This window comes from Aptenodytes forsteri, unplaced genomic scaffold, assembly GCF_000699145.1.
Source record: "Aptenodytes forsteri isolate BGI_AS27 unplaced genomic scaffold, ASM69914v1 Scaffold103, whole genome shotgun sequence".
NCBI classification, from domain to species: domain Eukaryota; kingdom Metazoa; phylum Chordata; class Aves; order Sphenisciformes; family Spheniscidae; genus Aptenodytes; species Aptenodytes forsteri.
In genome coordinates this window covers 897,422-921,086 of record NW_008796051.1, presented here as the reverse complement: position 1 = coordinate 921,086, position 23,665 = coordinate 897,422, and the positions used below count along the sequence as shown (strand labels likewise).

At 44.9% G+C, this 23,665-nt stretch overlaps 1 protein-coding gene across 1 annotated transcript in view; it reads left to right on the top strand.

Moving 5' to 3' along the window:
- Positions 1–9,051, top strand: part of LPAR1 (lysophosphatidic acid receptor 1) — a 49,128-nt gene extending 40,077 nt beyond the window's left edge. The window contains exon 3 of the mRNA XM_009286217.1: positions 8,541–9,051. Coding sequence (XP_009284492.1) covers positions 8,541–8,842 — 302 coding nt within the window. The 3' untranslated portion in view covers positions 8,843–9,051. The remainder of the gene's footprint in view (positions 1–8,540) is intronic.
- Positions 9,052–23,665: the final 14,614 nt, after the last annotated feature.

Below are 23,665 nucleotides of genomic sequence, written 5' to 3'. Positions count from 1 at the left end.
AGGACTCCCACAGCTGCCATTTGCGAGTCCTACTGAGAGAAGACTGCTCTTCATTACCTCTGGTCTGGGCTTGCAAACTGAAGCAAGAAGAGAAAACCAAAGGTGTCAGCCACCCCAAGAAATGGGAAGGCGTGATGGCTGTAGATGCAGCCCCACTGACCACAGGCGTTTTCTGTCTGAGCATCCCCATGCTCAGAGATGGCGGTCGTGAGGCTAGTGGTGCCAGTGGGGTTGTTGGCTAATGGTTGTTGTCAGCACCCTGTGAAACGCTGCGGTGCGTCAGGTGTATCTTCAGTTGGCCCTACGTGCAGCAGGTGTAGATGCAGAAGTGTGTCTGGTTTAAAAGGTGGGCTTAGACCTAAAGATTTCACCAAGGAATTTGTAAAAGTGCATATTTATATGATAAATTGTCAAGAGCAATGTGGTGATGTAAGCATCGGAAGATAACAGGGAGAGCAGAGGCCAGCCTGTAGCAAAGGAGAGTCTGTATGCCAGCAGGAGTATCAGTTGTGGTCAAAACTATATGTCCATTTAGGAAGAGTTTTTTACTTCATTTTATTTTTTCTGAAAAGCAAGAAGGTGATGAGGACTAAAGGGATGAACAGGTGAAATATGAAATATTTCAGAATGAGGTGATGCTAACATACACTGGAACTTCACTCTTTGTGGGCAAGGCATGCTGCTCCTCCCAGCCCAGCTAGAGCACAGGCAGAATCCCAAGGAAGCTTTCATGTTAAGTCATTAGCATGTTTTAAACCAGATGAATGCTTCAAGAGGGAAGCAGCCAGGTTCCTCAGAGAGGGGGTGATTTGTTGACAAAGATAGCCATGCCTTAAACACCGAATTAATTCTGTGCACAGGAGTTCAAAGGTGAAGACAGATGTTTGAAGCAGGCACATACTGTATTCCTCCTGGGAAGGGGAAATAAGTTTTGGAGCAAGACATGATTTCTGTGTTCCTACATGATCCAGACGTTATTTTGTGCAAAGTCTGACCAAACCCAACAGCTCAAAATCCCAGAATAGGATTCAGGAAGAGGTTGGAGTGTGCGTGTGCCGTATAGCTGTGGAAAAGGTAGGAAATCAGGGAATGGATGCAGTACTAGCAGAAACAGTTTATTTAAAAATCTCTTTGCAAACCATGGGTGCGGTAGGCTGAAAAATCTGGCAAACCTGTCAACTTTTCATGTGGAGTTCAGATACCTGGAAAAGCTGAGGTCAGGATTTTATCTGTAATCTGCATGTTCAGAGCTGTTCTGCTCACAGGATTCAAGAATGGGGGTCCCCAGGGATGGGGCAAGTATAGTGTTGTGAAAGACAGACTGATAGCTCATACCACCCATCTCCTCCCATATGCCCCCTAGTTGTGTGTTTTCTCTTACTTGCTTGGGTCCTCTTGCTCAAAATCATCTCATGAGAAGTACATGTAAGATACTGTTGCATGAATATGAATGTAGATTTTATTTAGCTTTGCTTTGTTTCTCATTTCCTATTTTACACTGCTGGAGACATCCCCCCTTCCTTTCACACGCAGCCCCACCAGAGAAATGTTTGGCTTGAAACCCAAAGGGGCCATTGCGTCAAAGTCTTGCAGACACATGTCAGAGAAAGCAGCATTTTGCACTCGGTCAAAAACTGCAGGAGGAGTGTACTACGAATCTGTCACTCATTCAGAATTCATACAGCTTCCTTAAATAAAGACACCTTAAATAAATGAAGGGGTTTTGATAGCACCCTTTTCAACAAGACCATTCTTACTGGCATGCTGCATGCTGCTCCCCTCCACCAGGGGTATTTTTCAAGGACTGTCTTTCACTGTCATCCTCGCCGAGCCTTTTGGAGTCTGTCGACGGAGAGGCAAACCTTTCATAACTGAAGTTCTGCAGAATTTGCCAAATTTAGTATAGGATTATTTTACATTTGTTAATCTGGTCCATATGTGGTAGTCACATTTTATTTTTTCACATAAAAATTCCATGGGTGGAAGCAAACCTTACCCCAGTGCTGACTGTTTCCAGCAGAAACTACAAATAACAGCAACAACTGTGTTTTCATCCACCAAGAACTATAAGCTATATTGTAGTAATGTTGTGGCAAAATTGGGGAAAATTATGTCAGACTAGAATTAGAAGAATTACTCCTACACTCTGTATGTTTACAGCATGATAAATTGTCTTCATGGGTCTTTTCATATATAGTAATTCAGCATTCATTTTAGATTTCATTCTCTAATATTTGTATCTGGGGAAAACAATACATAGCTATAAATAAGCGCTATTTCATGCAGTACTTATGTCTATTCATGCTATGCACAAGATAACACGCAGTGTGATAAGGAGGGTTATTGATACAGCTTACAGATGGCTAGGGCATGAAGAAGTGCAGTTGTGTTGCAGCTGATGAGCTTGCTCCTCAGCTAGCATAGCAAGTGGCTTTCACTGCTGAGGGTAGGAATGTATCAGGAAGTGGAAAATGCCAGGCATTTCTGTAGCCCTTTTTGGCTATGGTTTTGTTAAATAAAACAAATTGTCTCCCCATAGCATTGCTTTCAGCCTGCAGAAAGTGCAGCAAGACCCTGTTCCTTGTTGGTAACTGGCAGTGATGCTCCGTGTCCTTTCCTCTCTTGGTCACCATTGTCCCAGTGGAAGAGGTGGTGTAGCCACCCATCAGAAGTGCCACTCAGAACAGGATGGGATTTGGAGAGGACAGCGGGTGGATGAGGGGAGGTGAGCAACAGCGGCAGAACGTAAAAGTCCCTGCAGTTCAGCTGGAGTGCGTCTTTTCTGTCTTTGATATGGTAGTGCCTTATCCTGTTTCTGTAATCTTAACAAAACTGCAAACACAAGCGAGATCTTTTTTCCCCTTTCTCTCCTCTCACTCCCTAAAAGAGGCCCTTTGCATATTTTTCCCCTCATACAGACTTCTCTGTATGAGGAATTTGCAGGGTGAGTGTGAGGCCATGCCAGAAAACAGTAAAGTCAGGGTCAACACCCAAGATGGGTGGAAGAGGGCACACAAAAGGGACACAATATGGTTAAGCAGGAGGAAAGGGGTGTTTCAGAATAGATGTGCATTGACAAGAGCTGCATCCCACCGGAGCCTCCAAGGGATGGCGGTGTGTGACTTGGCAGGAGCAGAAGCGCTTCTTTTATTTTGCTGTTGCAAATTAGAGGAAAATAAACGTTCATGGAATGAACGCAGACTTACACTGTCCAAGGCAAAAGGGAAAAAAAAAAAAACAGTGCTGCTTAGGAAATGCTTCGCCTGCTAACCTGAGAAGTTTCACAAGTAGCCGCCCAGTCTGGTCACTGGGAGGTGGCTGTGTGCGGGTCCTTGGCATCCAGGCTGGGTGTTGGAGGCTTAATTGCATCCTTGACCCGCTGCCCACCCCCAGGATGGCACGGGGATACCACGGCCCTGGGGAGCTGCCGGGAGAGGGATGGCAGGCAAGCCTCGGAGTGCTCTTCCATGCCACCTCCTGCCAGGGCTGGCCCCGAGTGATCCCCAGGGGCTGGGTGCCAGCATGCCTCCAGCATGTTGTTTGTGAACTTCTTACATCCTCCCCAGAGCAAAGCCTAACACAAAAAATATACTGCAGTTTGATCAGCGTCCCGCTAAAACAAGGCTCGCTTTCCATCTGCAGCAGCAGCAATAAAACGATTTAATCTGCAGCCCTAGGATAAAACTGGACCAAATGCTCTTGCCATGCATGTAGAGGGATGGTCGCTTGGAAATCGCTTCTCTGAGCCTGGGTTTGGATCTGTGCAGTGTCTGCCTTTCAGCTCATTGAAAAACAGAAGAAAGCTCTGCAAGACAAACTGACAATGTTTTTCCCCCCTCTTCAACCTCTTTTCCATTAACTACGTCAGATCCTCCAGGTATGTCTGCTTCTCAGAAGGGGAGCTCTTACTTGCTTTGGTTCTTACCAAGTTTTTGTAAATACAGGCATCAAGTTAAGACAGTCTCCACTGGTAGGAAAAAAAGTCATCCCGAATGGTCAGTGCTTAGTGAACTGAACCAGCAGGCATGCTTGACTGCAGTAGCACAGAGGTGATCCATCATTCAAGTACAGCCTTAAATTAATATTTCTGTGTTTTAAGAGGCTGTTTCTATAGTATCCTTTTTCCTAATTTATCTTTCTGTACTGTCTGCAGTTTGTTGTGTTCATTTTGCAAACATTCCTGAGAGGACCAAGGACCTAGTAATGAGTGACTAGTTCATCAGTGTTTATTCTCATGTAGCTTGTTTCTTTTCTGCTGCTGGTTTTTGGAGTTGTTTTCTCTTTTGTTTCGCTAGTCACTCATTTTTGTGTGATTCATCATGCTTGGTTTCATGTGCCTACTGCCCACAACAGTTTTTACTCTCTTGCAATCAAATCTTGCTGTGAGGCCATGCCAGTTTCCAAGCATGCAACTGCCGTGGAAATACAATCCGCACTGGTGCAGCAGACGAGGGTTCAAGACAGATGTGATGTAGTCATATTGTGGTCATTGGAAAGCCCCCAGTGGACTTCTGCCACAGCGCAGCAAGACAGACTATGCACGAGGAGTTAGAGTTTCAGCCCTGGGTGAGAGGTATCACACAGCAACAGAAAATGAGATTAGCGTCATGACTGCTTTGTTTTAACTCAGATTTCCTGCTGTAAAATGTGCTTCCGGGTCTATAGGCCCCTTCCCCTCTTGTCTCCTTAAGGCTTTTTAAAAGATGCAGTGCCATTTCTCCAATTCCCTCAAGCTTTCCTGTCTCATGGCTAGCCATTTGCCCTTCAGCCTGATGGGCATTTCTTCCTCACCAGGCCTTCTCTTGCCAGACCCGCCGGGCAGACCTTGGCCATGCACCACCGGGATGTTCCTCCTGCTGCAGTTGAATGGTTTGGTCAGCTTCGTGTGGTGCCAGCGCCTCTAAGGACTGCCAGGGTTGGAGGTGTCACCCTAAGGTGCTATCTGTCCAGGCAACGGTGCTCTTCAGCCACCCAAGGACACACCATTGGCGATTTTATTCGTCCATGTTGGGATCTCCTAGTGCCATGACATGACAATTCACTGAATGCAATAGATCTGCTTTGTATGTCGTTGTGATGCATGTTTGACTGCGTTTGTAAAATGTTAAGATGCACCTGGAAATTACTCCCACTGTACTTTGGGCTGCTCTCAGTTCTGTTCCTGAGCAGAAAAATAAATCAAGATTTTGGTGTATGCTTAAGGCTTTTCAGTACGTTGCAGCAGGAAGCTTTTGGATCTCATTGTTTTATTAGATGTGATATTTTTAGATCTTCATTCTTGGTGAAATCAATGCACGACAGATTTCTGGAAGGGAAAGAATTTAACCTCACTTTTAGCTTAATATCACTTTACTTTGACAAATATTCCAAGTAAGAAGTAGAAAAAATAAATTCAAGCCTTTTTCTCCTTCCAGGGAAAGAATTCCATGTTTAACAGATGATGTTTCCTAAATCTGAAGTAATAGGAGCCTGACATTTTTATGTTCCTTGCATCGTACCTAACTCAAACATGCCCTTACCCTGAGTGATGCTTTCCAGTATTTTCCAGGGTACTGACAGTTAAATAACAAGTGAGAAAACCTGAGGCATTGTTTGTGTCACCATTTGCAAGCACTTAACTTAATAAACCACAGGAGCCATTAGCATGGTGGGAAGTTTTGCTAGGAAAATCCCAGGGGCTAAAGTAATACAAAACCCGCTAGACTGAATGGGGCTGGCTTCAATGGCTTTTACTTCCCAATAACAAATAAGCCGTCTGTTCAGAAGCTTGAAGATAGCCCTGTTTGCACAAAGGTGCAGTCCTGGATGCTGTGTGCTCTTCTGCTGCCACTGCTGCCGCATGGAGGCAACAGGTTGGAAAGTCAGCCTGGTCTGCAGCTGGGGGCCAGGGCAGCAGAAAGCCCATGTTACCCAAGTGGGTCTGGAGCTGGGCAGCGTGGGTTTCTTCTCCTCTTGACACCTTGGCTGCCAGCACATCATTGACCCAGCTCCAGGCCTGGCATGAACAGCAGGGTGGCAACTTGCAGAATAATGACTTCCATTCGCTTCCAGAGCTGGGTGGGAAGGCGACCCTTTGTTTTTATCTTTTTTTCAGTGTAGCATGAGCTGCACAGAGCATTTAGTTGCTTGCTCAACCGCAGTCCACTTTTTCTTGAGTGCAATGACATCAAGCCTCAGCATGTAGGTTGTTGGACCTATCTGAGATACTGAGGAGCCCAGAGAGACTCAGAAACTCCACCGGAGACCAATGTTCAGTGCAGTAGGCTGCATGTGGAATTTTGTGAAAGACTTTGGGGCTTTCTTAGGGGCAAATGCCTACCTGCCTCGCCGTATTGCTTCTTGTTGTTGCTGCCTTTAACATACCCAAAAATGATAGCAACAGAACGTTCTGTTTGACATATTTAGTTTCTCAACACCAGATTTGAAAAAAAAACCAACCAAAAAAAAAATTGTTGGAAAATTGGAAGCTTTCATTTGCAACTTTGAACAACACTAGGAGAGCTTTCCTGTCAGCTCCATTGTTCCCACATTGGACTTTTCTGCTACAGGCCTGGTGAGGATGCTGTCATCATCTTTTGTCCTTGACTGTAGACCCCATGACTTGCAGTGTTCCCGTCTCTGATGTTGTTCTCCCAAGGCAGCCTGTAATGAAGAAAATACATGCTCAAGCTGGAACAAAGTCCACCGCTGCCTCACTAGCTAGGAGGTTGAACACAACAGACACAGTTTCAGCAGCGAGTGGTTGAATTTGAAAGATTGTCTTGGTTTCTGCAGAAACCAGCTCAGCAGAGCTGCTCCGTGCAGAGGGCAGCCTCTGTATCAACCCGGACAATCCTGCAAATAAAGAGATGCAGTTTTCTACTCTTCTGGGAACAGGTACAAGGAAGGGACAAAAGACCGTGGTCCTTTGCAAGGGTTTCAAGTACTCTTTTCTAGGACTGCTGGAATCCAAAAGAGCTGCAAACAAAAGCTATGAAGTGGATTAATGTGTTTGATGCCATCTCAGCGTGGGAGAGTTTCATCCCTATTCTGTAAAATTGCTGCCAGCCCCTAACAAAGTCATTTGGCCAAAGACATTGGTGCTTTGTACTGGCAGCTGGCAGTTCGCCTCCCACCTTCTTTCCCTTTGCGAGCTTTGTTGGTCAGCAAAGTGATAGGCGTTGAGTGGCACTGTGGCACCATCAGTTGGAAGCAAGCTCAGTTTAGGGATGCTTTTTTGTATGTAGAAAGTCTGTGTGTGGTTGCCTGGTTGGCAACCAATATCTGTAGCCTGGCACACCCTGCATGTTTGCAAAGCCCTTCAGAAAATGTTCTTCTGTTTGACCTAGGTGGGTTTGGTATCCAAACGGAAAGGTGTCTGCACAGCTTATGGCTGCCACTGCCCAAGCTGGAAATAGGTGGCACGTTCTTGGCAGGCACGGCAAAAAGGCTGCATGCTGCCAAGACTGATTGTAGTCAGCTGCTAGACCTGCAGAGAGCATCACTGCAGAAAAAAATGGAGGCAGTATGTTAACAAATAAATACCCCAGTGACAGGAGAACCTGTTTGAAAACAGCACTCACTGGGTAGTGCTGGGAAGCCCTTATTGCTGCTGCCTGCGCTAAGCCTGCCCGCTGATGATAAGACCTTGGTTTCCACCTCAGCCAAGCATGTCAGCCTGGAAAATCTCAGGAGCACCATCTTCGTTCTGACATGATTGGTGTGTAAGGGCTTCCCGAGCAGTGCTTATATTTAAAGCCTCTTTAACCTTGCAAGGAGTTAGCAAGTTACTCCCAATAAAGTGCAACGCATTTGATTTCATTTCTGCATTGAACTCCAAATTTTGTTCTGGGCTTTATCCCCCTCAGAGCTTTGCAAAGCAGAGAAGGGAGGGGGAAGCATTTTAATCAGGGTAAGGCTCTTTGGCATTTACACTATTGAAGCCTGAGAAGCCTCTGAATTTCTGTTGAATAGAGCCCTAAGAAAAGAAGTAGATCTGTTGAAGGACGACATTTCAGTGCAAGAAGGATGTGTGTTTAGGACTTTCCATTACATAATGGGGCTGAAATGGATTAACAAGACCCAGGCTTTCTTTTTCTTGAGAATTGCTGCCTGCACCACTCTTTTTCTATTACTGATGCTTCAGTCACAGCACTCACAGAAAGGTTTTCTTTGTTGTTATTAGTTTGAGAAGTAAATTGCAGCATTGTTTCTCCTGATCAAGAGATTGATTAGTCAGAGGTCTCTAGCTGAAAGGAAGAAATGTTCCTCATTATCAACTTTAAATGCAAATGTATTTGCCAAGCAGAGAACGTTTCAGATGGTGAGTGGGGGGGGAATGCCTTGCTCTTTTGATGTGCTGCCCATAACCATTTACAGATCTTTGAAAAGCGGCCTTCTCATCAGGTCAGTGAAGAAATAGTGTGGGAACGATACTCTTGAAAGAGAAAATTAACCATTGCCGCTTTCAGTTGGATGGTTCTCATAGTGTCTTGACGAGTAACAGTGCATTAATATATTTGTGGGTTTTGTTGTGTTTTGTCTGCTCTTTCTCTTCCTAGGTGCTTTCATAATCTGCTGGACCCCAGGATTAGTCTTGCTGCTCCTCGATGTTTGCTGTCCCCAGTGCAACGTCTTGGCCTATGAAAAATTTTTCCTGCTCCTGGCGGAGTTCAACTCTGCCATGAACCCCATCATCTACTCCTACCGGGACAAGGAGATGAGCGCGACCTTCAAGCAGATCCTCTGCTGCCAGCGCAGCGAGAATGCCAATGGCCCCACCGAAGGCTCGGACCGGTCAGCGTCCTCGCTTAACCACACCATCTTGGCTGGCGTCCACAGCAACGACCACTCAGTGGTGTAAAACTGCAGCCAGCCGCGTGGCCAACAAAGAGCAGCAGGCTACACCGCAGAGCGGGGTGGGTGCACGGCCCTGGGGAAAGTAACCCACTCACAAGGTTTTCTCAAACACTAATGGACTACAAGTGCTTCTTTTCCAGGGAGCCCAACACACCGGCGCAGTCCGCCCCATCTGCAGGACTGGCCGTGTGCAAGGCCTTTGATTTCTACTTTCAAAAAGTAGAAGGCAGATGCCTTGTGACGGAGGTCATCGGTAGCCCATGGAAAGCCTTGCTGAGACTTTGTCGGACTTTGCTGCATCTTGGTGCCAGTCTGAATCAACTCTGATTAATTAAGCTTATACCTGCTTCACTGCATTTACATGTAGCCACTTAGTCTTTTTAAAAAGGGAGTAAAGGGGATAAAAGTATGCCTATCATTTAATAGACATGTAATATTTATCACCATCAGCATGCTTGTGATGAACATTTTCTGTGCAGGGAGTAAAATTGTGCTCTAGATTTCGTATCCTTAGCCACACTGCCATAACTACAGTAAAAAAAAAAGTAATTTTTTCTAATACAGGCAACAGGAAGATGATGGAAACTGACTGTTCTTACCTTCATTACTGGTGTCAGAGAGCATGCATGTTCTGTGTGTATGCAGATTGTTTTAATTATGAAAAAAAAAAAAAAAGCTCATTGTAAAGTCTGCAGGAAAGTAGAAGAGCGTAGACTGTATTCCAGTGTTTGTTTAGATTATGAAATAAACAGTACCCTAGTCACAAGGTATTTAACGTTCTTCTTTGAAGTGCGGTACGAAATGTGTAACATGTGAGGGGTCCCAAGTTTTTCATGGACAAGTTCTTAAAGTAGGACACATCCCTAAGGCTCTTAAAGGGCTACAGTCAGGTTGGTAGATTTAAAAAAAAAAAATGTATTTATGGCATTGGAATGCTTTTCTTGTTCATGGCAGAAAGCAAAGGGATTTTTGACATGAAAAAAAAAGTGTACGGAACCTTTTATGGAACCTTTCTTGTGATTGAAAACAAAACACCCTCTGCATTTTTGCACTGAGAAGTATTTGTAGGGTATCTTTTAAATGATGTACCCTTCATTTCAAAGGCATCGGGCTACTAAAAGCCAAGGTACAATTTTATTTTGTGAAGTTAAGACAACATATGTAGTATGTTGGATGGACCGTGCTACATATAATAGCCACACATGCACATGCACATTGTTATGAATAGCTAAGTATGACAGATGGATTTTTTCATATATGGCTGTTTCGAAGAGAAATGCCACTCATGTGAATCTCAGTTACCGAGAATCAGTGACATTAATCAAAACTCCTTGACAGGGGTAAATGTGAGCAAAGGTGGGATCTTGCTGATAAAAAACTTGGGACCTTTCTCTGCGAAACTGTGTGTTCTCCTAACAATGTAAAATATATCAACAGTAAATTCCTGGGGCCATTTTCCTCATTGTAATTTGCCTCTATAACAAAACAAACAAACAAAAAAAACCAATGCCAAAAAATCAGAAGTGTATCTGTCAATGTAACATACTGGAATGTAACTAAGGGACAATACTCTCCCATTTGGGCAGGGAAGAAATGGAGGGGAGAGGGTCAGCCCAGCAAAAAGCAGAGTTTTTAGCACCTCTTGCTTGGAAGAGATGCTTGGATTTTATGCATAAAATTGCTTGGAAAAGGCAGTTCCTTGCTGAGTGAGGGAGGAGCAGCAAGTGAGTAAGATGTGTCTCCACTGAATAAAGTGAGTTTTGCCACTGCTTTCAGTAAAACTGAAATTCACCTGTACTGTCAAGCCGAATTTGTGTGGACACTGTGGAAGATGGAGTGGGCAGAGGGGATAAACGCATTATCTGCCAGTTGACCAAGGTATTGAATGTCGCACTTGCCTTGGACAAAACAGCTCTTTTTTCTGACTGTGTTTGAGAGCAAGTGAATGTAAAGGTTGATTTGTTTTTTATCCATATAACTGTACTGAGAAAGAGAAGAACAGGCTGTATGAAATTTTCATTTAAAAGCATCTGCTTGCTAAGCCACTCATAAATTTTTCTTAGTGCCTGAGTGATGTTTGAGCTAGTGCAGGTAAGCAGAAGAAAGGAGAGGGTAAGAGTGCCTCCAAAAACAGGGAACATCTGACTGAAAAACAATTTCCTTTTCTCAAGAGTGCTTGGAGTTGCTTTCTTCCCTGGATCCAGGGAGAGCACTTTTTCATATCCCCAACTTCCCCACAAAAGAAGGACATCACAGACACTTCATTTTTTTGGGGGGGGTTGCCCTTTCCAAGTGTCCTTTTTACTGCTGTTTGCATGCTCTTTACTGAATCCCTCCTGGATAGGGTGGGAGGATGATGTTAAGAAGCAGCACCAAATCATTCACCCCAGTTTACCGTGCTGAAAGTGTGGTGTATTTGGAGAAGCTGCAGGTGAATAACTTTAAACGAGGGTGCGATCATTCATGACACGCGTGTGGGTCCAGAGGCCCCTTGTGAAGACGGATGCCCTAGGAGGCTTTTCTTTTCTCATTGTAATTGCGACAGGTGGCGGTTGCTGCCCAGGTACATCGATCAGCCCTTCTCCAAGGAGGCACTCAACAATTCAGGAAGCCGGACCTTTCAAACTCTTAACAGCAGTTGAATTTCAGTCGTGGGGTAGATTAATCCTGGAGCACTTCTGGCAGCAGGTGGCTTTTTCTTCTGAAAGGTGAAGTGCAATGCTTTAGATCAAAGGCAACAGGATGCAAACGTTGCTTGTACGATTCCACTAAAGGAACTCACTGAGCATGTGGCTGCTGTTTAAAAATTTAATTAGTGCTTTGTTTTGTTGACGTAATCTCCCTATATTCTTAAGAAAATTTAATTAGTGCTTTGTTTTGTTGACAAAATCACAAATCTGATCTGTGGATTGAGTGTTTTTTTGCAAGCTGATGAAATTAAAGCTGCTGTGAGCAAAGAGAATAAAAACAAGAGCTTGGAATAGAAGGATTCATTTGCTCTCTTTTTCAGAGTGGTTCACATGCCACTTGGTTTCGTCTCAGATTTTTTTTAACTTTTGCTTCTCTGTTCAGATTTTCCAGCTTCATTGTGCAGTTGTAGAACTCACTTCTGCTATGTGAAAACATGGTGCAAAGTACTTAGGGAAAAAAAATTGCTCCACTTATTTTTACTTATCTCAAATCCTTCAAAAGGTTTTAGAAGACTTCTTAAAATACCAACAATCCTCCCACAGTCATTAAAATTCTTCTGTTGCTGGCTGCCTCTGGTCCAAGTAAATCCTCTTGAAGTTCAAATGTAACGGTGTTTGTTTCAGCAATTGTAGTGGTGGGGAGTTGTGTATTAAAAGGAATATGGTTGATGAAATCATTTGCAGATCAAAGAAAATGTGTTTTTCCTTCTTTGTTTTTTCAGTGGCAGCACAAGTCTGAAAACTAATTGAAAAAATTGCCTTTGAATGAAGGATTATTAAGTAAAATTTTAACTCCCTGTTGCTATCACATTTAGAGAGGCTAGGTGACCCATTGGTCCACAGAGCTGTTAATCACAGCATTTACATGAAAAGTTGAAAATATATTCTGTGTTTGACACACACTGCATTTCTTGTCAAGCCCTTTTTTGCTCCATGTTCTCTGAGATCTAATGGTAGCTTCCAGCTGGCTGCTAACTGGGATGCTCAAAGCTGGGCAGATACCTGGCACAAGGAGAAAGGGCAGAACAATTAAGAGCTTTTTCAGGGATTCCTAAAACAAAGCACACCTGTCTGTCCATAGTGCACCAGTAACAGAGTTTTTTAAATAGTTACCCTAAGATACACCATTGGTTTTTTTTCACTGGCTTTCCCAACTAGGCACAGCTGTGGCACTGCTTAAACAAGCTGGCAGTGAAGGTTTGGCATAGGTCACTTGGTGAAAAAGAAAGGTCAGGCATGCTATGTTCATGGTGCAAACTAAGCCTGGGTAACTTGGGTGTCAAAGACGAAAGGATATATTTTTATGTCCAGTATCTTAGTTCTGCTTCCCTTCCAAAGTAACTTTTCAATATCAGCATAAATTTTGCCCAGTATGGGCTTGCACTGAGATGAAACTTTTCAGGTCACTCCGAGAAGTATGTCTTTTGGTCTGTACCTCTGTGGTGGTCAGGGGAGGTTGGCCATGGCCAGTCTGGGTCCCTGGAGCAATCTGTCAAGGGAAACTCGTGTGGCCTCTGCTTCTGAAGCAGGTTTTGTAGCTTCTTCTGACCTCTGTGTTGCCCCAGAAGTATGCTACCAGATACCAGGCTTAACTACTGTAAAGCCAGCTGGGGTTCCTCTCTGTGATGCTGCCACCACCAGCGCTGTCTGTCCTCACTGCAGTAGGTGTCCATGTACTAAAACCATGCTGCTTTTTCTGTGAAAGAAAGAAAAGCCTACCCAGCAGACTGTTCTCCCCAGGTGGGATTAAAGAGAACACCACCAGAAGGAGAGGCTTTGATGCAAACACCTGTAGTCTGTCTTTCAATCACTGTGAATCAAGGTGATGCAAAGCAGAGCTGGCAAAGGCATTTCTCTAGGGCATCGTCCCTACCCCGCACCAAGGTGTTACCCCTTCTCTAGGGCATCGTCCCCACCCCGCACCGAGGTGTTACCCCGTCCCTGTTGTACCTGTCGTTCCTTTGAGTCCCTTCTGACTGTGAGACAGGACGGAGCTGGCAGAGGTCAGCCTTAGCAGACTGGCTCTTTTCCATCTGGTGCAGAATTAACATAACCCAAATACAGTTTTTTCCTTTCTGGTCCTCTTCAGGGCTTTCCTGTTGAGCAATTTGCAATTGCAAGTCTACCTATCATGTCCTTTCTGATGAGTTCTTGCCATTAGCAATCGGTCTGTGCTATACACTGATGTCTGTATGGAGGGGCTTTGCAACTGCAACCTCATTTGTTCAGCTGAATTGCCCAGGCTTTACCGTTTTATTGGAAAGGCAACTTCCAATAGACAAATAGCTTAAAGAGTATTAACTTTCACACCTGTCCAGCCGTACCTCCTCAAGAAAAAGTACCCTTTTCTTTCCTCCTGTTTTCTTCTCTTAGAGGATATTCCAAGAAGTTATTCACCCTACTCCACTTTTCTAAGTCTGTCAAGGAGAAAAAAAGAGGCTGATATTAAAAACAGAAAAAAAAAAAAACCAAACAAAAAAAAAACCAAACAAGGATATTAAACTATGCTGCTGTCTTCTGTGGTATATGGAAATCCAACCCACTGATAAGCTGCCAGCATTTTAACAAGAGCCTCCATGAAATGTTCCCGTTTGCCTGTGATAAACTTCTGATAACCAGAAGTGTATGTGGGAGACTCAGGAATCTGTTCATTTGTTTTCCTGTTTAAACAAAACCATGTTTATAACTCACAAGTATGGAGAGAGCCAATGAGGTTTGGCAAACAGTTTTGCTATTAAGTGCACTTACTGTAAATGTTTAGAGGTTGTACCTAGTACAATAAAGTATTTAGCATGTGTAATATGGAATGTGCAAGAAATACCCTTCATCGGGAGAGCTGGTATTTTGGATATGGAGGGGAATTGTTCAAAAAGCATGTCTGTGTGGAGGCACAGGCTGGTCTGTTCCAGAAGGTAGCATAGGGCTGAAACACAGGGACAATGAAGGGGTGAGTTATTTCAGGTAAATCACTTAATAATCAGTTCTGTTCCTGATTCTTACCTGCCCACCTTCTTTCCTTCCTTTCAAGTCCACATTTGCACCTTTTAACCTCAGGCCTCCTCTTGTTGCTACATCGAAAAGTTTTCCTGCACAGAGAAAACAAACCTCCTGCTTCTATCCCCTCTCCCTCTTCTTGCCTTTCTCCCTCTTTTCCCTTCTCCCTTCCCCTTCCTTTCCTTTTTTGCTGTGCATGGACATGTTTGTCCTAGAATGTGTCCCCAGTTTTGATGTAACCATAGAAGGTCATACATTGACTAAACCAAAGCTGGTTGGCTTATATGTAGAAATTAATGTGTCCACATACAGATTTGCAAAGCCATAGGAAGGAGGAAGAACTGAAAAAAAAGTATTATTTTAATGCTGTTTGAGCATAGCTGGTTTAAGACTCTATTTTTATGCTAATTCCTATTTCACATTTTGAAGAAAAGAGGTCTTAGGTAAAGGGTTGGTTAACCCCCTGCCCTTTGTTAAAGAAACTAATCACTTACATACTGAGAGAAACCAAGTGTCTGCTTCAGCAAAATAACAGAAAATAAAGCTGGCGTTCCTAAGGTAAAATTGCAGTACTAATCACTCAGGGCATTACTAAGTACAAAAATATAAAAAGGGAAGAGTTCGATTTTTTCCTTTCCCCAAACCCTGGTGATTCATGACTAATGCCGCGGTGCTGGGCTTTCCATGACATGGCATGTGTAATGCAAAGCAGCCCCATAGAGCTTGATTGCCGGACATAACGAGCAGAAAGCCAAAATACACAATTGCTAAATAAATCACGCCTCGTGAAAACGCACTGCAATGCCTCTGGGATTTTTTGTTTTAAGCCCTGGATCACCATTTGCTGGCAAAGTCAGACTGTTTATATGGCTATCTGTTAACATTAAATACACAACACGTGCAGCGACGCAGGACGCAGCCTTAGCGTGCAGTAGGCGGCATGCAGAGCAGGAGCTCAGAGAGCCAGCACATTTGGCATGACGATGCCCAGAGCGCGCGGCACACTCCCTGGCATCACATGGGCCAACAGCCCCATCCTGCTTTGTGCCTTTTGAGATCTGCCCCTTCAGGCCAGGTGTGGCTGGGAGGACAGGACTGGCACAGATGAGCTGGTCCCAGCAACAGCAGATGCAAATAAGCCTCTTCCACTTTCCACTTCCAAGTCTAAAGCCTTCCTCTTCTTAACTCCTCAGCCTTCACGTGGTTATGGATCTGCTGGTCCCTCCTCTAGTTGTTGCACACTCAACTTCTTGCCGGACTTTCTTGTCGCCCCTCCAAAGAGCCCTTCCACTTCCTCATTTGTGTTGCTTTTCTCTGTGCCTCCTCCAGGTAGCCTAAACTGTCTCTGAATCAAGCTGCAAGGCGAATGCCAGGTGCTTTCCACCACAGATATGGTTTCCTTGTAATTCCCTGGGGGATGAGGGGGGAGATAAATAGAATACATAGAGAACAGAGAAGTGAAAAATTGTGGGGAGGGAGGGACAACATGGGAGAGAACCCCCTACCTTCTCTGCAGGATTTGGTTTATGATCCTTTCAAAGGCTTTCTGGCAAGTTCAGGAAAGGATTTTGGGTTGTGGGGTTTTTTCTTCTCTTGGAAAGAATAATGCCCTTTCCATGGCATTACTTTTGGGGTTTTTTTTGCCTGATGGAAGACTTTGTTGTTTTAGGTGTATTTCATTTATTAAGAGCTCAAAAGGCCAACTGAAACAAGGAGATGCCTTCCCATTTCCCACCCACATTCAACACAAAATTAAACTGTTTTTATATAAATGGTGTTTTACTACTAAAAGATTGAAGGATGCTCCAAGGACTGACACAGGTTATTTTTTTTCACTTCTCTGTTTTTCCAAGGTTCATGATATCTGGACATTTTAATGCTTATTCTGCCACAGATTTTGAAGTTTGTACATTCTTCTTGTCCTCAAGTGTCTCTTTGCAATCCTGCTTTTTCAAAATATGTAAACACTCCTTAGTTCAAGGGAGTTATTCAAAAATATGCCTTGTTTGAGCTAGTCCAGCTGCTATTGCCTTCCAGACCCCTATCCTTCTTGCTCACAGTGAGGTCTGATTTTGAGCCACAACTAGATACTAGCAAGTGACAATTATTTTGTTTAGAAATTCTTGTGTCAGGGGAGATGCCAATATCATATATATGTCCTTACAGCTAATGCAATATGTTGCAGGCAAGCTGGGTACCCCTAAGCTGGCATTTCTTAAAGAGGCAGCTCAGGAAAACAGACTTTCCTGAGCTGGACTGTCTTAAGGGTTTGAAAAAGATGACTGACCTTTCTTTTATTTTTGAAACATCATTCCTACATCTTTGCTTGGACATGCTTAGGGGTGAGCTGTTGTTGAGTCTTCAGATCATCTGTCCTTTTTCCTGCTGTTCAGAGATATGCACACTCCTGTCCGTGTCCCTGCTCCCCCCAGCAGTGTCAGTGGAAACTGTGGTGGGACGAGTAGTGCTTGACCTGGGACAGGCGCAGGGGCAGAAGGAGGAGAGGGTCTGTCAAAGGGCTCAGGAACGGTCCAGCTCTGGCCAGCACAGGCTTGCACTGACCCACTAGTGTCAGCAATGCCCTGTGGGCTCCTGGACCCCAAGCTTGGCAGTGCTGACCACTCATTTTGGAGGTGGCCAGCACACTGGGGAGGAGGAGGACGACGACGAAGAAGAAGAGGAGGATGCAGGTTCCCAGCCCATGCCTGAGGAAGTGAAGGGTGAAATCGTGCTCCTGTGGACATCTGCAGAAGTCTGGTTCTTGGCATTACTTGTACTCGTGGCTCTTTTCCCCTTCCCACGTCACTTATTTTACCTCAAATGTCCAGGTGGGGACATCCCTCTGGGGGCATAAAGTACCTGGCACACGGGGGCCCAGCAGCAAACTGAGACTTTTCAGGTTGCTGGCCAAAGGGTCATGCGCTCACAAGTAGGGACAGTGACGGCACCAGTCTGGGAAACAGCGACCTGGCGTGCCCATGCCCTCTTCCCTCCTCGGCCAGGAGAGAGAGACACCTTCCACGTTTTGGGGGAGGAAAGGTCACTCTGAGACCCCAGGTGCAGGAGCTTGGTGGGGCCAGTGCAGGTGGGCTGGTGGCTATTTGGCACACGCCTGCAAGGGAGGGCAGCCTTGTGCCGGGGAAGGGGTGGCCAGGCTGGGGCACCTGGGCATGACCACATCAAGCTCACGCAGACCCATGGCAGCGGGGAAGCGTGCTGGAAACGGCAGGTGCTGCCAGTTCAGAAGTACTGGTGTTCATTCCGGATTATCATTCCTCAAAAATATAGCTCAGGGGTAAAAAAAAAAAGAAAAAACCCTGCAAACTTTCTATATAGTGGAAATCCTGCTTTTCCGTCCACGTGGTTAAAAGCACACATGATCTACCAGAGGGAGCACACAGGAAAGTAAAGTGGGAACTGGGGGCCTTGACTGTCAGGTCTCTTTTCTCGTCAGCTGGACACATGCTTAGTGTCTGTGCTGTGATGTCTATTTTGGTCCAGGAACACCAGGCATGTTTAATGACTTATTCTAAGGGCACAAATAAAACACAGTTGCGACACAGGCAACGATTTTGCTTCAACAAACTCCATGAAAACTTGCAGGATTAGAAGACTTTCACTTAAAAGGGTGTATTTTTTTATTGTTATATTTCTGTGCAGAAAACTGACAGACACTTTATTTTTTTCTAAGCAGAACACACCCTGAACCTGAGTAAGTGCTCCAAAATCCTGGAAAAGCACAAAGAGCAACTGTAAAGGGAGAAATGATGATTTTTTTTTTATCACCATCCACAGATGACAGCTTCCTTTTTTAAACAAACCATGTAAACCTAGCTGCTATAGAACGATTGCAGTCCTTGAAAACTGCCCTCGCCAGCTTCTGAATGTGACCTACACCCAGTGAGCTCAAGGGAAGGGGACACAGATGCGGAGGTTTTGTTCACCGTCCCCAGTTTCTGCCCTGCCACGGCTGCAGCGGTGCAGAGGGTGACAGGGACCAAAGGGGCTGTGGAAGGGAGGGGGGACCCCCATGTCTCTCTGGGGGGAGAAGTCAGCCCAGGTGGGCGGCTGTGCCAGGTGAGCCTTCCCGGGAGCAGCAGCCGCAGGTGAGCCACGTGGCCATGTTGCAAGAGGGAGATGGCAAAAAGTGTTCGCGAGTAGTGATATGAAATGGAGCCAGGCTGGACTACCCTTTTCCCTGCCTTTAGCGTTTTGTAAAGAGGTAAAATCTCTGTTGGGATACAGCAGAACACCACTAGATTAGGGTTAATGGTTATAATGAACCCATAATGTGGATTATAATGATTGCAGACCTGGCCCAGAGAGCAAGGATATAAATTTTGTCCGGGCCGAGGCGTTAGGGGTCGTTGTCAGGAGACGTCAGTCGCAGTGCTCCACAATGAACTCGGTATGGGCTCCTTGGCACTGGCTTTAATTCATGCTCCATGGCTATAGCTCAGCCAAGAAGGACGTGTCAAAGAACATATATGGCTTTGTCAATATGAGGCGGTCCTGCCAGGAGTGTGAAAAAAATGGCAGCCTGATGGCCCCTCTGCCTCTCCGGTGGCTCCCAGCCAGTGGGCATTTCTGGCTTGCATTGCCTGGCCAGGGGGTTGAGCTGTGGCAGCAGAATCTGTCCCGCAGCAGATACTACCAGCAGGATGCATGCACCCCACGCGTTGCAGCAGAGTTTGGGGTTTTCTTTTTCTCCAGCATTTGAATAGCATTTTGGAAGTTTCCTGCAGCACAGCTGTAGCCAAGCTAGCCATTTTATTAGTGAGCAGACACCAGGCAGTGGTGTAAGAAAAAAACACCTAAGTCTTCTATGCAAAATTCAAGTCCCTGCTTTTTCTACCCATTTTCCAGTGCACAGTGGTATAAAAGAAAGCCTTTGTAGCACAGATATATATTTTTTTTAATGTTAGTGCTCTGTCCCTTTACTTGCAAGGCTAGCATTTCCTCAAAGCATTTGCGTAGCTGAAGAAGTGTAAAGTTTTGGTAGAATACTTTGGCTGAAAGGCAAAAGGACTTTTCTTCCCAAGTGCCCTAAGTCACTAACAAATGTGGCTGCATTCATTTTGCTGAGTACGATGGAAGAGACACAACTCTGCTTGCGTCAATATATCTGTATTAGTCTACCATTGCTTGTGCCAGTCCAGGTTATTCTGGTTCAGGAACCAAAGAAACTGCACTAGTAAAAGGCACCTTTGTTCCAGTGCCTTGTACTACTCTCTGAAGGTGCAACCATTGAAGGAAAAACGTCACATCCAGTCCAGCATGCACCAGTGAATTTTTTCTGTTGTAGGCCGTGGAATCCTGTGTAGCTCAGACACTTTTGAAAATATTACTCTTCATCCAAATAAAGTAAAAGACCAGCCAATATTCAGAGTAAGTGACTTTGCTAGTAAAGTTGCTTAAAGCAACCTCCCACATGCTTCCACCTTCAATGAGTAACTCCATAACTGAAAAGTCTGGAGATGGTCCAAACAAAACAGTGTGTTTTTCATTAAGAGTGGAAAAAAATTACACGGTGTATAAATTTACTATGAAGCCATATTGTTTGCTATGAACTAACAGTGACATACGTGTGATTTTAATAAAGAAAACCATGATTTCATTAGTTAACACTGTGTGCAAGTCAAGCATACAATGAAAAACAAAGCAGATCCAGTCATTCATCAAAGAATTGTTCATCAATAAAGCTACATCAGCCTTTGCAGTCACACCGCCAGGCTGGGTGGGCTTCTGCCTCCTCCTTCTTCCCTAACCATCCCCAGACGATTCACAGTTGGATTTGCCCCAGCAGCCAGCAGTGGAGCACTGTGCTGAGAGGGGCTGTGGCTGTGGTCCTGGTGCATGACCCTCTCCCAGGGCTCAGTGCCTGCGCACGAGGCCACTGCACGATATGATGCAGCGGTCCGGTCACTGTACCGTCCTGTGCCTTCCCTTCTGGTCCTGCCTCTAACCCAGAGACCCAGGACACAGTCAACAAACACAAGGAATAATCAAAAGAGAGGGGCAATACAGCCAGCTGAGTACAATATTGTGCCAAGACTCCAGAGATAGACATGATGCCTGGCTCTGCTACAGGCTGTATATGACTAGGCAACTTCACCTCAGTATGTAAGTTTTTCATTTCAGTAAGGGGTAATAGGTTTATTCCCTCTGCCCCCTTTCCACTGTGAATTCCACAGTATGGGGAATGCCTCTTTGTAGAGGCATCTCTCCATGGGAGAGCACTTCCACCAGGAAATGAGGCCATTTCTGGTGCAGGACTCAAGAGTCCCTCAGTTGAGCAACTCAGTCACCCAGCTGACTCACTGTCAACTCAGGCGTGAGCTGGTTAGTAATGTACTTACTTCATTCTTTGGAGAAGAGTTTGGAGAGGAAAGCAGAAAGAGGGAATTACATCAGAATGCAGTTGCTCACCAGAAACTAGTAATGAAGGAAGAAGGCAAAATGTATGTTCAGTGATGATAAACCAAGAGGAGAAATGTAGAAAAAGGCAAATGTTATGGATTAAATGTAAAATGGAAAAACTCCTTGCAGTTAAGCTTTGCTGGACCACAGCCAGAAAACTAATGGGACTGCAAGGCTTGATTTTCTGCAGGACTGGAGATGAGGAAGCCATCAAAGGACCTGCTGAAAAGTAGGATGCTGAAGTAGTGTCCAGCAGGAAATGGCTGTATTTCCTGAAAGCCTGGAAGGCTTGAGTTAGTCAGCAGGTTTAACATTTAAGCAAATCCAGACCCTTGCAGCTGCTGAGGAGGGTTATGGAAAAATCAGTGGGACCATGTGGACCTGTGGAGTGCTGTTAAAGGTGAGCCTGTGGTGCTTGGGAGCAGAGAGAAGGGAATGGGCTCTGCCTGAAAAACAAGGAGCAGAGCCATTCGGCTCCAAAATATGACTACAGCACACAGCAGCATTTGTTAGAGCAGACTGACTTGACAACAAGAGATCCATTATGGAGGATCTTGGCTGGAACCTACAGTATCAAACTCACTAGTGGGTGAGATGGCTGTCGGATGGGAGCATGAATTCACAACATCCTATGAAAAAACATAACCTGGCTTTTCCCTGGCCATTTTTCCTGGTTTTCTCTCCTGGGTCTATGGTTCTTTCATGCATGGTAATTCCCCAGGGGCAACTAAGAAATTTCATTCATAAATACCGAGATGAAATCTCTAATCCAGGGAGGAGAAGGGCTCCAGTGACCATGTCGAACTGACCCTCTGTGGGCCAGCTGCCAACTCGCTGGGGCTGGTTTCCATCGGACTTTGTGCAGGATGGAGCCCAAGCCGTCCAGCTGCCAGCCTCTCTGTTTCCTGTTGTGTTGAGTTTAGTTGGGCTTATTTCTTTCCTCCCCTTTGTGACAGCTGGAAATGTGCTCCTGGTTTCCCTCACCAGAGCCAAGGCCATGGCCATAGCCATGTTTTGCTGAAACAATCAGCCTGACACTCTCTTGCTGTTGTAACAATCAAGTTCAGCCAAGCTGAAGGAAGGTAGTACAGTGGCTCAAAATCAGCCTCACGGCAAAGTGCTCATGTCTCTGTGTAGAAACAGAGAGAAAGGCAGCATGTATTTTCCCCTGCAAGTGCAAGCATAACTGAATGGGAATATGGCATCTGAGAGTGACAAGGTTTGTGCCATTGGAAAGGATTTGCTTCTAGAATGACTGAAGCTACGGAGTGCTAACAGTCTCAGAGCACATGCAAGCCTCCTCATTTAAGTTGTTTTGAAAAACCATTGAGTTCAGGGGTCTGCTGCCTTCTCCCAGGCTACTAAAGGTGATGGAAAGGAAGTCCTGCCTACTTCAGAGAGGTTTGGGTCGGAATGTCCCTGCCGTGGAGGGAAGCGAGAGTCTTACCGATGGTCCCAGGGACTGAAGCCAGCACAGAGCTTCCCACACTGCCAGCAGCATGCCTCAGGGTGGGATGTTCAGGATGCTCAGGATGCCAATACCCATTCAGTCCTTGGACATCTCCTTGGAGGCAGAAAAGAAGGCACCACACCAGTGGTTTAACTAGAATGCACAATGCCAACCATGTGTGTCCATTTCATAAGAGCGTTTGTCCATTAGAGCAAACAAATGCTCTTCAGACAGGCCAGTGGCCATTCGTGGGAAGGAAACAGCATTCCTCTTTCATGAAGTCTCCATCAGGTTTGCTGCAGTACTCAATACACTGGTGGGAACTACTTCTGCAATAAGATCATTAACTTGTTTGCACAGATTTGCAGGTGGCATACCCTGGAAAAATCAGTTGTTGCAGGTTAATGGCTTTAAATTCTTACTAAAATAGATCATTTAAGCTGTTTTCAGAACAACACAAAATGAAATACAGAAAGTGGTGTTACTGTCATCCATACAATCATCATCCTGTCTCATTTCTCTATAAATGGCAGATGATCCTATTGCAATCAGAAAAGCAACTCCAGATGTGTGCCTATAAAATCAGGATCAAAACCTGGGCATTGCTTCTACTCTTTTTCAAGTGGAAGCTAAACCTGCCTTTGACAATATGTAATCCCTGAAATCTCATGAAAATAAAAACAAAGGCTAAAGTCCATATTAATATTCAGGTCAGGGGCAAAGTTTCCCTGTGACAAAGACTGGTATTAAGTCTCTGAGCTGTCTCCGCGACAGTAAGTGATCAGGGCATGGAAGGGTACAAGTGTGACTGTGAGACTCTGATAATACTTGGGTGAGCATTGGCTTTGAACCCGGATTTCCTACTGTCCTTATCGTTATCCTCACAGCACTTTTGCTTTCACTTTCTTTTAAGTTAAAGTTCAAGTTCTTAGTTTGAAATTATACTGATGCAATGGCTGAGATTTCCGAAGAAAAGCTTTCCACATTATTTTGAACAACTCAAATAGAATTAGTGCTAATGATGGGGAAAAATTAAATCTTGTCCACAACCAGTAAGAATCCTAAATTGACACTGCAAATGTGTTTCAGACAAACATTGCCATCCCACTTCACCATCTCCTACAAACCTGCCACTACGATTTGTGGGCCATTCATGTCGTATATGTTTCGGAGATTTTCCGAGTCATGAGTAAGAAAGTTTTCTGGTTATTGAAAAACTGGAGCTCTGAATTCAGGTAATGATCCACATTCAGTGGGGGAAATGTCTGTTCCC